Below are 16,671 nucleotides of genomic sequence, written 5' to 3'. Positions count from 1 at the left end.
AAGAAGAAACGCCATGGTACACCTGCATCAGCTCAACCGGATGACTTCACCTGCTCCAGATGCAATAAATCGTGCCTCTCCCATATTGATCTCTACAGCCACCGCAGGCGCTGTTATTCTCGAATGGATTGACTTCATCCTTGAAGCTGCACTCTTCTATTGTCTTCTGAAACAGAAGGAAGCCAACAATGTTACATCAGAGGCATATCTTAGCAGATCTTTCTGTAGCAGGGCCCAGTAAGGCCCCTGTCTCTAGAATCCTGCCCATTCAGCATGGAAAGCTTTTTAGACATTGATAAGAAGTCTTCTCACCCTTTGTCCTGACTGGAACCAATCAGAGTAAAATGAGGTAAATTGGCCACTGAGGATTGGCTCCCAGGGCCACTCTGGAGAAGTGCACAAGAAGAACATTGAGGAGGAATTGTTCTGTGTGCTTCAAAGCTGAGCATTTAGAAACACCAAAAACATAAAGTGCTTCAGTTATGCAGGGGTGAAGCTGTGAGAAGCCCATGGGTGTCCACTGGCATTGGTGACCATTTAAAACCATCCTAGATGGTGCGTCAGTGGTAACATGTTTGACTTTTTAAATTTCCATTATCCTATTGAATTTCCACAAGTACCTTCCCAAGGTCTACACCAGAAGAGTTGTGCCCATGAAGCTGTGTTTGGCCTTGGCGTCCTTCCTGTAGGAAATGCAAGGGCTGCTGCTTAACTGTAAAGAATAAATAGGGGGAAGAGGAATCAGTCAAGGCGAGGATGTGCTAAGTAGGGATGAGGAGGAATTCAGACTTTTTTTTTAATAAGCAGAGAAGAGATGGTGATAAATAATTTAACACTCCTGCAATATTAAGCTTGCTCTCCCCGTTAATTCATTTCCATCAGAGTATTTTAAAGTCAGACGCTCCTCTGTCTTTCGAAATAATGAGGAAGAGTTCTCGGTGAAGGAGTCCTCGTCCTCTTTTCTGGCAGAGGTAGGGAACCTCAGAGCCAGGAGGGGGCACACAAGCAGCCCTCCGAAGCACTGGCAGAAATGGGCTTGGGTTGGCTGGCCCCAAAATAGGAGTCGGGGAAGATGGAGCCTCAACTTCAGCCACTTGAGACGGGGGACAGAGATGCAGGCTACTCCCGCTGGCTTCTTGGCAGAGAATCTTAGTGAAGACTGGGTCGGGCTGCGGGCAGCTGATGGGGAAGCAACTCAGGAGACAGTGACTGATCAGGAGGGTGCAGCAATATTGCCTAGAGCCAGGCACTGGCTCCGCAGATGGGAGCAGACCCATCCATCCCAGAGGAGAATGAGCTTGCTGTCCTGACATTCTCACAAAATGAGTGAGTCTCGTGAGTCAGCGTGCCATTCCTTGTCTTTAAAAGCTTGGCGGGTGGGGTGTGGAAACTGAGGGGGGAGGCATTTCCTTTCCTTCTGCCCAGTTCTGAACATCTTGCTTGCTTGCTGAACTCCTGAATCTGGACTCCTGAACTTACTCAGTGTCTGCCACCAAGCCTATACAGTGGTACCTCGGGTTACATACGCTTCGGGTTACAGATGCTTCAGGTTACAGACACTTCAGGTTACAGACGCTTCAGGTTACAGACTCTGCTAACCCAGAAATAGTACCTGGGGTTAAGAACTTTGCTTCAGGATGAGAACAGAAATCGTGCTCCGGCGGTGCGGCGGCTAAAGTGGTGCTTCCATTAGCTAAAGTGGTGCTTCAGGTTAAGAACAGTTTCAGGTTAAGAGCGGACCTCTGGAACGAATTAAGTACTTAACCTGAGGTACAACTGCACTGTTACTTGCCTGAACAAATAACTTTCTTCCTTACACGTATGCCCTCTCTGTTGGGTGCAAAGCTGGAGACTGCTCCATAGGACTTTCTGCCCACAACACTCTGCTCTGTGCCCTCTTCGACTGCTTTTGGATTGTGTCATTGAACTGTGACAATGCCTCTTACTTGTCTGAATGGAGAGAGATGCTTGGTGGATATGGGTGTGTGCTGGAACTTCTGAATTTGCATAGCTGCAGCACAGCCTACGGGACAAAGACAAGTGTTGTGTCTGTTGCCCCACCCACTTTTGCTTCTAGCCCCACCCACCTCTCTCATGTGGCCCTCAGAATGTCACCTCTGAAGGAATATGGCCCTCACAGTGAAAAGGGTTCTTGGCACCTGGCTTGCAGATTACTTTCTTTCCAGAAAAATATAAGCTTTCAGTCCAAGAGCTAGCTGAGAGCTCATCAGCATAGGAACACACTAGAAACTGCCTTATACTGAATCATGCCATTGGGCCCTTCTAGCTCAGTAGCATCTAAACTGACTGGCAATGGTTCCTCGGGATTTCTGACAGGTAGTCTCTTCCTGCCCTACCTGGAGATGCTGGGGATTGAACATGGGATTTTCTGCATGCAAGGAAGATGCTCTACCACCATGGATAGGCAAACTAAGGCCCGGGGGCCAGATCCGGCCCAATCGCCTTCTAAATCCGGCCCGCGGACGGTCCAGGAATCAGCATGTTTTTAGATGAATAGAATGTGTCCTTTTATTTAAAATGCATCTCTGGGTTATTTGTGGGGCATAGGAATCTGTCTTCTTCTTCTTCTTCTTCTTCTTCTTCTTCTTCTTCTTCTTCTTCTTCTTCATATAGTCGAGCCCCCCACAAGGTCTGAGGGACAATGGACCGGCCCCCTGCTGAGAAAGTTTGCTGACCCCTGCTCTACCACTCAGTTACATTCCTTCCCCAAATGCGCTCCTACATAGTTGCGCAATTCATTTGCCATGCTGCTGAATTATTCATTTATTCACTAGAAATTATTTATCTATTGCCTATTATGAAAACAAGGTAGTTTATAATAATAACAGTAAGTCAATTAAAAATATGATAGCAACAATAAGATAAACCCAACAGGGTTAGCAGGCAGTGCAAAATTTATCTCAAAAGAGTTATGACAAATGGCTGGAGTCAGTAGCTAGCAAGGGCCTCGGGAATCAGGTGAATTTGAGTAAGCAACAAATTCACTTCTTGATGATAGTTTGTCACACCAAAGCAAACAGAGACCCTCCTGGAGGAGGATTTAAACTGTGTAGTCCATTTGCATGTGGCACAAGTCCTGGATAGCTCTGTTAGTTAGAGCATGATGCCAATAATGTCAAGATTGCAGGTTCGATCCCTGTATGGGACAGCTGCATATTCCTGCATTGGATTAGATGATCCTCAGGGTCCCTTTCAACTCTACAGTTCTATGATTCTAAGTCTCTGAAAGCACACTACTTCAAAGAAACACACTATAGCTTGCATTACTGGATGCTCCCATTTGTCAAAGCCCCCCCTGAGCATCCCATGTGAGCATGTCAGGGAGAAGGCTAGCCGAGGATAAATCATTCTGTTTCTTGACCTTGCCACTTTCACATGTGTTCACCCACAGCAGAGTCAGTGTGGTCTACTGGTTACATGAAAACCTGGGAGACCAGGTTTCAAATCCTTGCTCAGCCATGAAGCTCACTGGGTGACTCTGGATAACCAGTCTCTGTTCAAACTACCGTATTTTTTGCACCATAACACTTACTTTTTTCCTCCTAGAAAGTAAGGGGAAATGTCTGTGCGTGTTATGGAGGGAATGCCTACGGGTGGCATGCCTACGGATTTTCCCCCTCTAAAAACTATGTGCGTGTTATGGTCAGGTGCGTGTTATAGAGCGAAAAATACGGTACCTTGCACGGTTTTTATGAGGATAAATGGTGAGGGGACAAGAACCATGTCTTCCACCTTGAGCAACTTGGAGAAAAGTGGGGTATAAATGTAATGACAGAGAAAAATAAATAAATGGATAAGTCAGTTTCTTCCCATTTCTGCATTTCATTGCATTTTTTTTTAAAAAAAACTCCACACAATAATTTGGATTTAAATATGTATTTTTAAAATTCTATCCTCCCCCCTCTCAAATATGCATTTTAATATGTCTTTTGATTTCTGTATTGGAAAATAGTTAATGCTGATGCATAAGTCAGTTCTGATCTTCACATTGATCAGTTCCTTTCAGAATCCTCAGACCTCTCCACCAACAGCCTTGCTCTTTGCCAAAATCCTGCCACCCCTTCAGAAATGTAACTATTTCTCCTTTACCTGTCTTAACAGCTCCCATTATTTTTTCTGTTTCTTTCTGAAGAGCAAAACAGGTGGTAGGCTGGGGTGTGTGGAGAGAGACAAACAGAATCAATACGGGGAGCTCATTTCTACTCTCCCCCTAGGTGGAAACGCTAAAGCTTACCTTCAGTGCTTCAGTGTGTAAGCAGAATTGGATTTCACAGGCAGATACATAGAAAGGCATACACAGCAAGCAAACAGTTGCTGGGGGCCAAGGAAGGAAGAAGAATATCCACCAATTCCCATTTGTCAGAGTAGAAGGAGATCTGGGTTTGTTTTATTGAGCAAATGAAATGCTAAATGACCTTAATGGCCATTCATTTGCACCTCTGGCCATTGTATGGTGGCTGTTTTTAGAAATCTTCCTCTGCTGCTCCTGGAATCAATGATTAAAGCAGAATTGTTAATCAACCCATTAAATACTACTTAGAGTGATAATTTTGGATAATGGGCAATTTTAAGGGCATTAATGACAATCTGCAGTCAGCCTGATGGAATGTGGAGGGGGAACAGAGCTCACAGACTGGAGTGATGTCATATAAGCTGCTGCCGGTTTTCCATTGGTTGGATGTGACTTTGTTTCAGATGATAAAGATGTGCCTATCTGTTCTTGTTCCAAGGAATTTGCCATCTACATTTTAAACAGAGGTGGCAATAGAGAATCACAAGTAAATAAAAACTAGGTGGAGTATTCAAAGCCCCGTGGACCATCCCTGTCTTGTCCAGTTCAGAATGCCAGATCCAAGATGCAACATGCCACATGTTCCCTGATACCAAGGGGAGAGAGACTCTGTGTTAAGAACATAGGAAGAGAGCTGGTGGATGAAGCCAATGGACCATTCTCTTCTCACAACAGCCAGCTAGATGCCACTATGGGAATCCCAGCAGCAGAACCTGAGTGCAACAGCAACTCTCCCTGCTTGTGATTCTCACCAACTGGTATTCAGGGATATACTGCATGGGTAGGCAAACTAAGGCCCGGGGGCCGGATCCAGCCCAATTGCCTTCTCAATCCGGCCCATGGACGGTCCGGGAATCAGCATGTTTTTACATGAGTAGAATGTGTGCTTTTATTTCAAATGCATCTCTGGGTTATTTGTGGGGCATAGGAATTTGTTCATTTTTTTTTTCAGAATATAGTCTGCCCCTCCCCCCAAGGTCTGAGGGACAGTGGATTGGCCCCCTGTGGAAAAAGTTTGCTGACCCCTGATCTACTGCCTCCAACAGTAGAGTTAAAACATAGCAATTTGGGCTAGTAAGCTTTGATAGCCTTGGGGCAACTGTGCCTATACCTCTTTTAAAGCCACCCATGTTAGTGGCCATCACTACCTCTTCTGGGAGTGAGTTCCATAGTTTAATGATGCACTATGTGAAGTAGCACTTTCTTTGATTGGAAACAGGAGTGGGGGTGGGGGTGGCGGCTAGTTCCGCCTGCTTTGCTCCAGCTTTCAGCCCCAGGAGCCTTCATAATGGAGCTGTTGCCTTCCTGCTGTTGAGTTATAAAAGATGGCAGGGGGCAGGAATCAGTTGCTAGATGTCATCAGCTTGGAGATTGCCTTTGGATGTGACGTGCTAGATATTGTCACTGGATATTCAAAATTCACACCTCTAAATTTTGCAGTGCAGTTTTCTAACCCCCAAAAAGGTCTGTATTAGGAGGGAAGTATGCCCCAGAATATCTGCATTAGTGAAGACAATGTACAATGTATAACAATGCATTGTATCAGGGAAATTGTTTGCAAAAATGCATATATTGGGTAACAACACATACAAAAACTAAAGTATATTAGGTGATATGCACATAAAATGCATACAAAATGCAGACTTTTAAAAAATATATCTAAAACTGATGGTGAGAATGTGATGAACTGAACTTTAGATTGGAAAAAAGAAACTGAAATTCATCCATCTCTATGTACACACTCCAAATGGGTTGTATATTGGATTGGACTGGAACTTGTTAGGAGAAGTGACCCTTACAGCAACACCACTTCCTTGCACCCACTACAGCTCCTCTGGCTATCAATGTTGGGCTCAAAGTTAACTCACTACTTTGCCTGGCCAGGTTTATATAATTTAACATCCCATGTTAGGGTTTTTGTTTTAATTCTTGATAGCATCATGTACTACTAACATGAGTTTGACCAAACTGTGGGAGGCAGTGGAAGACAGGAGTGCCTGGTGTGCTCTGGTCCATGGGGTCATAAAGAGTCGGACACGACTAAACAACTAAACAACAACAAGCATCATGTACAGTAATAGATATTTTCTTTGGCACTGACCTGGCATTTTAAAAAGGAGAAAACTAATGATACTAACAAGTTCCCCCAAGTTCCTTGGCCAGTTGGAAAACTCAGACTGCCTGAGATGAGAGTTAAGGAAAAAAGTCATCTGTAGCGAGTAATAAACATTTGAGAATATTGCCTCTAATCATCCCTTTCCTTTGTTTTTTTGTTAAGCTTGTTTGTTTTAATACTATTTCATGAGTTTGATGATGCTATAATTTTCTAACGACTTACTCAAGATAGTGATAGAACTAATATAATATTTAATTGAGAACATTAATCTAATCATGCACTTATTGGTGCCTTATGGTTGAAACCAAGTTCAAGCTTCTATTTCTTTTTGAAGGGTGCATTATTTTACACAATAAAGTTCAAACTTTCTATCCTCTTGGAACCCTTTTTACATTCTATTCTTCCCTGAAGGTCTCCTTGAAGACTTTGTGAGTGATGGACCATGACTTGAGCTAGGAGCTGAGAACCAGGATTCAGGACAAAAGGGTTAAGTGAGAACCAGGAGCAAGGATACAGGACCACACACCAGAGGTCAAGAAGCCGATGCTAGTCCTACTCAGGGCAGACCTATTGAAATTAATGGACATGCCAGGTTCATTCCTTTTAATGAGTCAACTCTGAGTATAACTTAGTTGAATAGAACCCCAAGCCTCTTCTATCATCCAGAGGCAAGCCACAGTAACAATAGTACATGATTCCAGTTACAGATGGGTAGCCGTGTTGGTCTGCCATAGTCAAAATAAAAAAATTCCTTCCTGTAGCACCTTAAAGACCAACTAAGTTAGTTCTTGGTATAAGCTTTCGTGTGCATGCACACTTCTTCAGATACACTGCGTATCTGTGTATCTGCGTATCTGTGTATCTGAAGAAGTGTGCATGCACACGAAAGCTTATACCAAGAACTAACTTAGTTGGTCTTCAAGGTGCTACAGGAAGGAATTTTTTAATAGTACATGACATACTGTTATTTTTCAATTCTTTTTAGATTGGATCCTTTCTGCTTTTTAAAGAGTCTGTAGCTATTAACCACAGTTCATTGGGTCACTGGTAGACTCATTCAGATGCTTCAAGTCTCCTCTTCCCCTAGAGTGGTATTCTGTTGCAGCTTTGCTTAGCTAAAAGATTTGTTAGTCTCAGCATGGAACTTTAAACTTCTAACATCTGCTCTGGCATGGTGGTGGTCCAGTTGGCTTCCATTTCACTTCCACATGTGTTTTGCCATCGTTGAAGGGCGCTAACACAAACCTTCCAGTCATTGCTGCAATCTTTGCAACTTTTGTGCATCGCTAAATCATTTCATATTTTTTTTTCATTCCAAAGACAATTATAGCCCAACGCAGATGCTGCTGAATCTCTGCTGGAGCATAGGAAACTGCCTTGCACTGATCTAGCTCAATATTGTCTATACCAGTTGTTTTCAAGCAGTGTGCCGTGGCACCCTGGGGTGCCTTGAATGATAGTCAGGGGTGCTACAGAAACACTGGCCTTTGTCCCTCTTTCCTTCTCTCCCTCCTCTAATGTCCTCTCACACCTCTGCCTCCCCAAGGCTTGCACAGCTGTTTATTGCAGCAGCCCTGGCTATAAGCTCCGCAGGTGAATGATGCCTTTAAGAGATACCTCTGTTGGGGGGGAGCAACTCAGAGACCAGGGGTGTCAGCAGTAGCTGGCCGGGGGACTCCAAAGGAGAGGGGAGACGAGAGGAGGCTGAGGGAACACTCCACAATGGAGGGTGTTAGAAAAAGGGTGAGGGGCTGCCAGCTGTGCAGGCAGGGGGTGAAATAACTGTGTTCCTGAGCCCCACAGGGGTGCCGCAGAAAGAATGTAGTTGGCTAAGGGAGCCATGGACTCAAAAAGGTTGAAAACCTATGCTCTACACTGACTTAGGCAGCAGACATTCCAGCCCTACTTAGAGATGTCAAGAATTGAATTAGGGGCCTCAAGATCCCTGGCATCTCCAGGTAACCCTGAGAAAGAATCCTATAGGGAATCTTAGAGAGCTGCTGGCAGTCAGTGTAGACCAGTGTTTCTCAACTGTTTTGTGGAAGCCTGAATGGAACTATGAAGCAGTTCAAGGGGTTCTGTGAAGAAAAACATTGCAGTGGTGGGCAAGCACAATGTGTGATGCTCCTGGCCCTGCCTTCTCCCTCATGCGGCAACATGCAGCGTTGAGAAGGCTGCCCACTCTGTCCCACTACTGGGTCAAATGTGGTGTTCGAGCACTTGCTATGAGAACCTCTTGTCCCCTCTTAGCTTCTGGAATTGGTCTCTCCTAGTTTAGGGCTGGATTTTCCAGGACATTACTGGGATTTCAAAGGTGGAATTGACATCCAGGGGGAATTTCTGAAAGGCGGCACTTCGTCCTGGATCTTAGGTGAGGCAATCGAAAAATCGTGGGGATTTTTTTGGTGTTTTTGTAAAAATAAAGCTCAACAACAAAGCTCAACAACTTTCAGGGTGTCCTGGTTTTTACTTTTGAAATATGGGAACCCTATCCTAGTTTTATTTAGAGACGCTGGGGAATGAACATGCATGCAAAGTAGATGCTCTATGCTGAACGACGACCCTTCCTTTGCAAACTATTTATTCCAGAATGGAGCAATGTAGAAACTAAAGCCAATGTTACGTATCCTAGCAGGAAATGCTGCTGGTGTGATCTGTGGTGCACTTTTGGCTTAGGGGACTTCTGCCTTGAATTATGGCTTGCTTGAAGTCTCATCATCATTATTATCATCATCATCCCTCTTTTCCTACATCTAAGGTTCACTGGCTTTGTCTCTCCACACACGTGTCCATGTGCATTGCACTATTGGTCACCCCTGTTGTGGATGCAGCATTTTAAAAAAAGAAAGAGCGCCAATATGGGAGGGAGCGGCATTTTGATTCAGCATTAATAAAAACCATTGAAGCACTGCAGCCAGTCTTCAAAATGGTCTTTTATGTGTAAGAACCCCAAGGGGATGGAGTGGGCAAAAAGTTGAAATTAATGACTAACTAGTGGAAGCCAGGTGCTGCTCGTGACACCCGTCCTTTGCTCTGCCTTTCCAATAAAAACAACCACCCACCTGACCTTTAGCATAACATTTGTTTTTGAGTTGGCCTTTAAAATACATTAATGGAGTCTTATTTCTTTTATTGAACCAGGCTTGTCTCTCCCCATACGTACTTCTTACAGGGTGAACGAGACCATTGGTCCACCTAGTTCAGTATTTTCTACACTGACTTGCAGTGGATCTGCAGGATTTCAGAAAGGGTCTCTTCCCAGCCTCACATGAAGATGCCAGGATTGAACCTGGGATGCTGCATGCAAAGTAGATGCCCTGTCACTGTGCTAGGGAGTATAGGGATCTGCCAGTCAGTGTAGGCAATAGGCCGATGGACCAATGATTTGAGTTGGCGTAAGACAGCTTCCTGTGGTCCCTAGTTCCATGGTAGATTGCCTGCTTTGAGTGAAGAAAGTCACCGATCCCAGTGGGGGAAGGAGTGCATCTGCTATTTCATTTTACAGATGTAAGCAACTCATAATATGGGTTTTCTTCAAGCAATCTCCAAGAAAAGAAAAACTAAGCTGCTTCCAAGGCAATTTAGGGTAGCCCTGCCCCTCAGTACTCACAGTTGACATCTACTCAGAGCTAACGTCCTTTCTAACTTGTGCTGCATTTTTGCATGCATTTGATATTAGTTCCAACTCCCTATAAATCATTGCAATCTAGCTGCATCTTTTCCTTGTCCCCCTATAAACTTACTGTACCCTACAATTGCTTGCCAAGCTACATAAAGATTTTCCCCACCCACCCACACTTAAAGTATACAATTTTAAAATTAATCCTGGGCTTACACAATTTATATTGTTTTTTTCCTTAATCCTGCTCTAAAGTGATATTATATTATGCTGACTGCAAGGAACACAATACCTTATAAGTGCATTTTTTGCTGGAGCCTGGCATAAGCTTTGGGTAATTGCTTGCTATTAAATTCTCCTCTCGCAGTTATTTGTTGGGGAGAGTTTGGCCTGAGGATTTTCCAATTGCTTCTTGCTTTATTTTGCATGCATTTATGTATGATATTTTCATAAGGAAAACAATGTTTCCCATTAATTCAGTCACTTGTGATCTGGATGCTGATGTGTAATTCCTTCCATGGCCCACTGGAAATGGCAGGATGAATGTCAGGCATCTTCAGTTGTGGGTGGTAGGAGTCTGGAAACCTATATGCTCTAGGGCTCACGGCGCTTAAGTTGCTGCCAATATGCTCAGCAACAGCTCAGGTGTAGGGAGCCCAGGCAGATGTCATTTCCAGTGCACCTAACATCTATGCTTAGAATATGGAACCCCTGGGAAAGCTTTGTTTCCCATGGCCCTTAGTCCCAGAGGTTCCACCATACCAGTGTATCTAGCAGAGGTTAGTGCCCACTGGGACTAGTAGGGCAGCAATCAGGGAGCCCGACAGTAGGTGGAAATACCAGTTCATGGAAACCACAGGAGTGGAGAGTGCTGAGATCATGTCTAAGGGCTTGCTATTGGGGCATCTGGTTGGCCACTGTGAGAACAGGATGCTGGACTGGATGGGCCTGATCCAGCAAGCTCTTTTCTTGGTCTTAAGTTGCATGTTCTCTCTTTGCAACTGCATCCTTACTTGACCTGCACCTGACATCGCCTGGGCATTACAGAAAAAGATGCTTGATCTCTGAATCGTCGTACCTGCAATGGAGTTCTTAATGAACCAAGACCTAAATACATTTCTCAAAGGTCCCAATTTACAGGGAAGTCACTCAGCTCAGTCTGTATGATACATTTTCTTCCAGGACTTGTATGGAAAGCTTATCTTTAACCAGCATGTGTTACGCTTACAGACATTGCCAGTGGGCTTCTGAAGGTCTTGTGAGTTACACAAAGGGTAGCAGGTGTTATTTAGGCTAAATTGACCTTGAAATTGATTTCTTTATTTTATGACTTTCTGAAGGGAGATTAGCACTATTTCTTTCTTCCCTTGCAGTGTGAAACAATTTACATGGTAATAGATGGTTGAGACAGTCAAATAAATTGCTGGAAAGTGGTATTATTCAGAGGTGGCAATATGGATCTTGCTTGCATTGATTTCTTAGCCTCAGGGATACACTGATTTTCTAACATCTGGGGGCAAAAAGCCCAAATTTAATTCTGCTTTAAAGACAGGTATATGAGCAGTATTGTCTTCTGTGGCCTGGGATTTACTCTGAAATGATTTTTTTTGGCCAAGCACCCATGTGTTCCTAACAGCAGGGGGAAAAGTATATCATGTTCTAGTATGTGGGGGGTCTTCCCCACCCCCACCCCCCGTGGATACACTGCTCCACATGTAATGCATATACTGCCTCCAAAATTTCCACACTGCCAGCAGCAGATTGTGTGTGTGTGTGTAGCATGCTAATGGCTTTGCAATTGGGCAAGTCTGGATTTAAGGAATGGGGAAGCTGTGGCCCTCCAGATGCTGTTCCACTCCAACTCCCATCAGCCCCAGCCACCATAGCCAATGGACAGGGATGATGGGAGTTGTAGTCCAAAATATCTGGAGGGCACCAGGCTGGGGAAGGCTTGCCATTAGCCATGGTGGATTCCAACAGCATCTAGAGAATAGCAGGTTGGAAAAGGCTGGGTGTGATGGAAGAGACTACGAAGCGTTACAATGTGAGGGGGAGATTTAAGGATCAATAAAACTCAAGAAAACACAGGAAACAAGCTGCAATACATCAATGGTTAAACATACAAAAGCCAACCACCATGGGCAGCTACTGTGGGGAATATGTTGTCCTTTCATTCACTTTTACTCCTGGTACAATGAACTTCTGAGAGGCAAAAAGAATACAACGTGTAAGTAGCTGCTGAGGTTATATTGAACAATTTAGCACCAAGGTTGCGTCACAGTTTATTTAGCCTAGAAGTTGTACTTTGAAAGTGGGAGGGAAACTGGACGCTACCTATTTGTGGGCCTTCTGACAGCACTACCTCACAGGGTTGTTGTGCGGATTAAATGGGAAAATATATATGCCACCCTGGGCTCATTGTAAAAATGCAATAAAGAAATAAGTTCACTCACTGGTAGTTCTGGTAACAGCACCAGTTGGGTTCTCCCATGTTGGAGAGCGCCATTTCTAAAGTGATTTTTACCCACACATTGGCTCTCATTCTGATTTGACTTCATGATTGCACCATGCAGCCAATGACATTTGATGACTGATGACATCTGAAGCCAAAGCAGAGTGAAGGCAACAGTTCCTGTCCTCTCTCTGATTTGGCTCCTGAGTAAAAACGAAACCTAGCTGTACTGTGGTTGCTGCTGCTACCAGGATCCCCAGTAAATCCACAGCCTGCATCCTTCAAAATTTCCATAATCCAGTCCTGCTCCTGCAGCTGCCAAAGAAAAGTTGGATTGGGAAGAATGCAGCTCAATCCTGTTTAAAATCATATTTACCTTTTGCCACAGAGTGGTAGCCTTGAGATTTGATTTCTCCCACCCATTTTTTATTCTGTCCTTCCTCCAACAGACTCAAGGAAGCACACGTAGCCTTCATTTCCCCCCTACAACAACCGTGTGAGGTAGTTTGGGATGAGTGGGAGACTCATCCACTGTACTGTGCAGCAAATGAGAATTTTCCTCTGGTCCATCTAGACTGAACACTCCTAGCCATTATGTATGTGTCAAATTCTGCTCTCATATGAGAGTTTCTCATGCCTCCTTCTCTCTGTCTTAATTCCAGGGCTATAAATCTGATGCTACGGAGCTAGGCTGCAGTGCCAGGAATCTTCCTCAAGGTCCAGTAAGTCGAAACATTTTGCTGAATGGATTAGATTCTGTAACTGCATTTTGCATTCTTTTTGGTGTGTGGCTCTTTTTGATCATCCATCAAATGCAATCTTTTTCTTCTTCTTTTTATAAAAACCCTGAGATGGATCGTGCGCCTCTTGGAAATAAGTGCATTAGAGTTTGCTAAATGTTCTCAAAGGTTCAGATGTATGACTTTAGCAGACTTGTGATTTGCTTGTCAGATGGAGGGAAATCGTTCAGAATAGCTGCAACATGAGTTCATTAGGGAAACTGGTAAATCCATCTTGCACTGAAGGGCTTTTGAGCCCTCGTTGTATTGATGATCACAAGATGGAGTGCACCTGACTTTTGTGAATAAGGGAAAGCAATGCAGGTGGGGGAGGCTTTTTGCTATGTTTTCAGTTAGATAATAGCTGGAATGTGTATCTCATCCCATGGCATCCAAATCATGCACCACTTCATGTCCCCAGGATGGGGAAGCCAAGTGCAGTATAGATCTCCAATCATCCCCACTAATAGCTTATAGGAGGGAGTAAGGGTGTGCTCAGAACTCCCAGATATTCTAGCATCATTCTGAGAAAATGTCTTTTGGGAAATTTTGGCTTAGCTCTAGAGGGATGCTCAGAAACATCATTGCCTGTTCTTGAACACTGCATAGCAGAGGGAACAGAGAGAATAGAACCCCAAAAGGATGGATTAACTGGACCAGCCCCTGGCTGCAGGAAGCGTTCATCTATATTGTTCTTGGATCTGATGGAGAATTTATGCATGAGCCACTATGGGCGTAGCCAGGATTTGTGTGTGTGTGTGTGTGTGTGTGTGTGTGTGAGAGAGAGAGAGAGAGAGAGAGAGAACATCAGTTAGTTAAGTATTTTTATTGATTTCCTTGATTGGGGTGGGGCAGCTGTCCCCTGCCCCACTTGATTATGCCCATGTGTGCGCCACTTAAAGTACCGAAGTGATGTGTACATTCAGGTTTACCCTTCTCCTCAACACTGTGCGTGAGACTCGGTCTCATTGGGCGGGCAAAAATAACAATTGAACAATGATTGCTGATGTTAAAGGTACATCTTTGACTCCTTCCATTCTGTACCAGCCACAATAGTGTTTTGATTCTGTTGTCTTCAGTGTTTTCAGACCAGCAACCCACCTTTAACCCAAGTATGACTTTGGGGTCCCATTTCTTTCTTTCTTTGTTTCTTTCTTTCTTTTAATATATATATTTATATGGTGGTAGTACTGCTGTTTGGGATGCGGGTGGCATTGTGGGTTAAACCACAGAGCCTAGAACTTGCCGATCAGAAGGTTGGCGGTTCAAATCCCTGCGGCGGGGTGAGCTCCTGTTGCTCAGTCCCTGCTCCTGCCAACCTAGCAGTTCGAAAGCATTTCAAAGTGCAAGTAGATAAATAGGTACTGCTCTGGCAGGAAGGTAAACGGCATTTCCGTGCACTGCTCTGGTTCGCCAAAAGCGGCTTAGTCATGCTGGCCACATGACCCAGAAGCTGAACGCTGGCTCCCTCGGCCAATAAAGCGAGATGAGCGCCGCAACCCCAGAGTCGCTCACGAATAGACCTAATGGTCAGGGGTCCTTTTACCTTTACCTTAGTACTGCTGTTGCAACCTATCTTGAACCAAGTCACAGCCTGGTAGTGGATGTTCTACCACCAGTTGAAGGCCAGTGCTTTAACTCAGAGAGGCAGTTTGCATAGCTTCTAAAATCACGACAGGATTTTATGAGTTTGATGAAATCCCCATGTAGTGTTGCTTTTTAAATATATATCAAAATGGAGATTGACTCAGAGCAGACATAGGCAAACGGCCCTCCAGATGTTTTGAGACTACAATTCCCATCATCCCTGACCACTGGTCCTGTTAGCTAGGGATGATGGGAGTTGTAGTCCCAAAACATCTGGAGGGCCAAGTTTGCCTATGCCTGACTTACGAGTTCACCATAACATCATTTATTGTGGACATAAGATGCTCTTTACCTCCATTAACGACGACTAGACATGTAGTTATACTAATAAAGATTATATTTATGAAAATATAGCTTTGTGGATCTGCAAATAAAACCAAAAATCAATTAACCTGTTGGTTAAAATTCTCTTTCCTGCCTGGACCAAGAGCTAATTAAGCCAAATCAGAAAAACACACACCATAAGAATTCCCAGCAGTGTGAAGTAAATGCAAAGGAAGATTACTAAAGCCAATTGGGACACCCCCAAGAAAATTCATATTCAGACCCCAAACAGGTGACTAGCCAAGCCCCCACTGCAAAGGGAGGGAGGTGCAGGGGCGTAGGAAGGGGTGTGGGGGGAGTTTGGTTCGCCTCAGGTGTCATCCCTGAGGGGGTGACAAAATGGCACACTGCGGGGAGCGGCACTTCCCGTGGGGCCTGACCTGCAGTGCACCCAAGCCACGCATCTCTCCTGGGAGTGATGCAGTGGCTTGGGGCCCCGCGCTGCCTGAAACAGCAGTGTGGAGCTTACGTTCGCCAGGCAGTCTCTGTGGGCAGCTCTCTCTGCCCCTGCGGGTGCCAGAGCAAGTAGCTACGTCCCTGGGAAGGTGCCATGAAGAGAGAGAAGAGTTTTAGGTGGCACAGGCTTATAAATCATGATCCTTCCCCCTTTGTAATCATTCCCCACATGGCATCCCTGCCTTCTCCCCTGCAAAAAACAACATTAGAGTCATCTTTCCCAGGGTGTGGAAAATTCGTCCTCACCCAAGGGCAGAAGCAGTATTGTGTGTTGACTGTTGGGGTGGTGTTTAGAGGCTGATGACATGGGCACCTTACTTGGGGTGCTTTGTTTGGGTGGGCTATGTCCTTAGCTGTCTACTGGTGTAGTGGGACGGGCAGTGAGGAATTTGTATCTGTCATGAGAAGACTGAATCACAACACAGCAGGCACATGTCTTGCAAAATGATATAATGCCGATGGGGAGGGCGCTTTGGTGGACCGTGGCCTTTTCAAACCCCAGGGATGGAGTAATGGTTTGTTCTGCTTGCTGGAACTGGGTGATCTATGGATGCTATCCAGTTATACAGCCTTAATGAAGGCAGGATTTGCCAAGGAGGACATCACTGTGCCGTATGTTGCTCTCATGGAAAAGATGCTACTTACCCAAATAAGTTACAAGCTAGCCTCTGCTGTCCTGGCAAATCTAATTGTGAGACCGTGTGGAGCAACTGATAGCTGCACAAATTGTATTGCTCCTCCTGAGATTTTGTGTACTGCATAATAAGTGTGCCTTGATAGCTGGTATTCAGCACAAATTCCTCTGAATGCACATCAGCAACGCCAACATCTGGGTGCAATTCTGCTGACGCTGTTCTTGCAGAGGCAGTGGATGAAAATAAGCAGGTTTAAAAAAACACACAGACACACAGACACCCCCCCCCCCAGAAAATGGTGGTTTCAGAGAGAAAATAGTGTGCTCTGATA

The 16,671-nt window shown here is 44.7% G+C and overlaps 1 protein-coding gene across 15 annotated transcripts in view; it reads left to right on the top strand.

Annotated features, from left to right (window-relative positions):
* The window catches only part of RBFOX1 (RNA binding fox-1 homolog 1), a 1,477,709-nt gene that overhangs the window by 134,914 nt on the left and 1,326,124 nt on the right, over positions 1–16,671 (top strand). For all 15 annotated transcript variants that reach the window (XM_082199142.1, XM_082199117.1, XM_082199122.1 and 12 more), the window contains exon 2: positions 13,162–13,221. In XM_082199142.1, the coding sequence (XP_082055268.1) occupies positions 13,162–13,221 (60 nt within the window). The remainder of the gene's footprint in view (positions 1–13,161; positions 13,222–16,671) is intronic.

Source organism: Podarcis vaucheri, assembly GCF_965113315.1.
Source record: "Podarcis vaucheri genome assembly, chromosome: 14".
NCBI classification, from domain to species: Eukaryota; Metazoa; Chordata; class Lepidosauria; order Squamata; family Lacertidae; genus Podarcis; species Podarcis vaucheri.
This window is presented reverse-complemented; position numbering and strand designations above follow the sequence as displayed.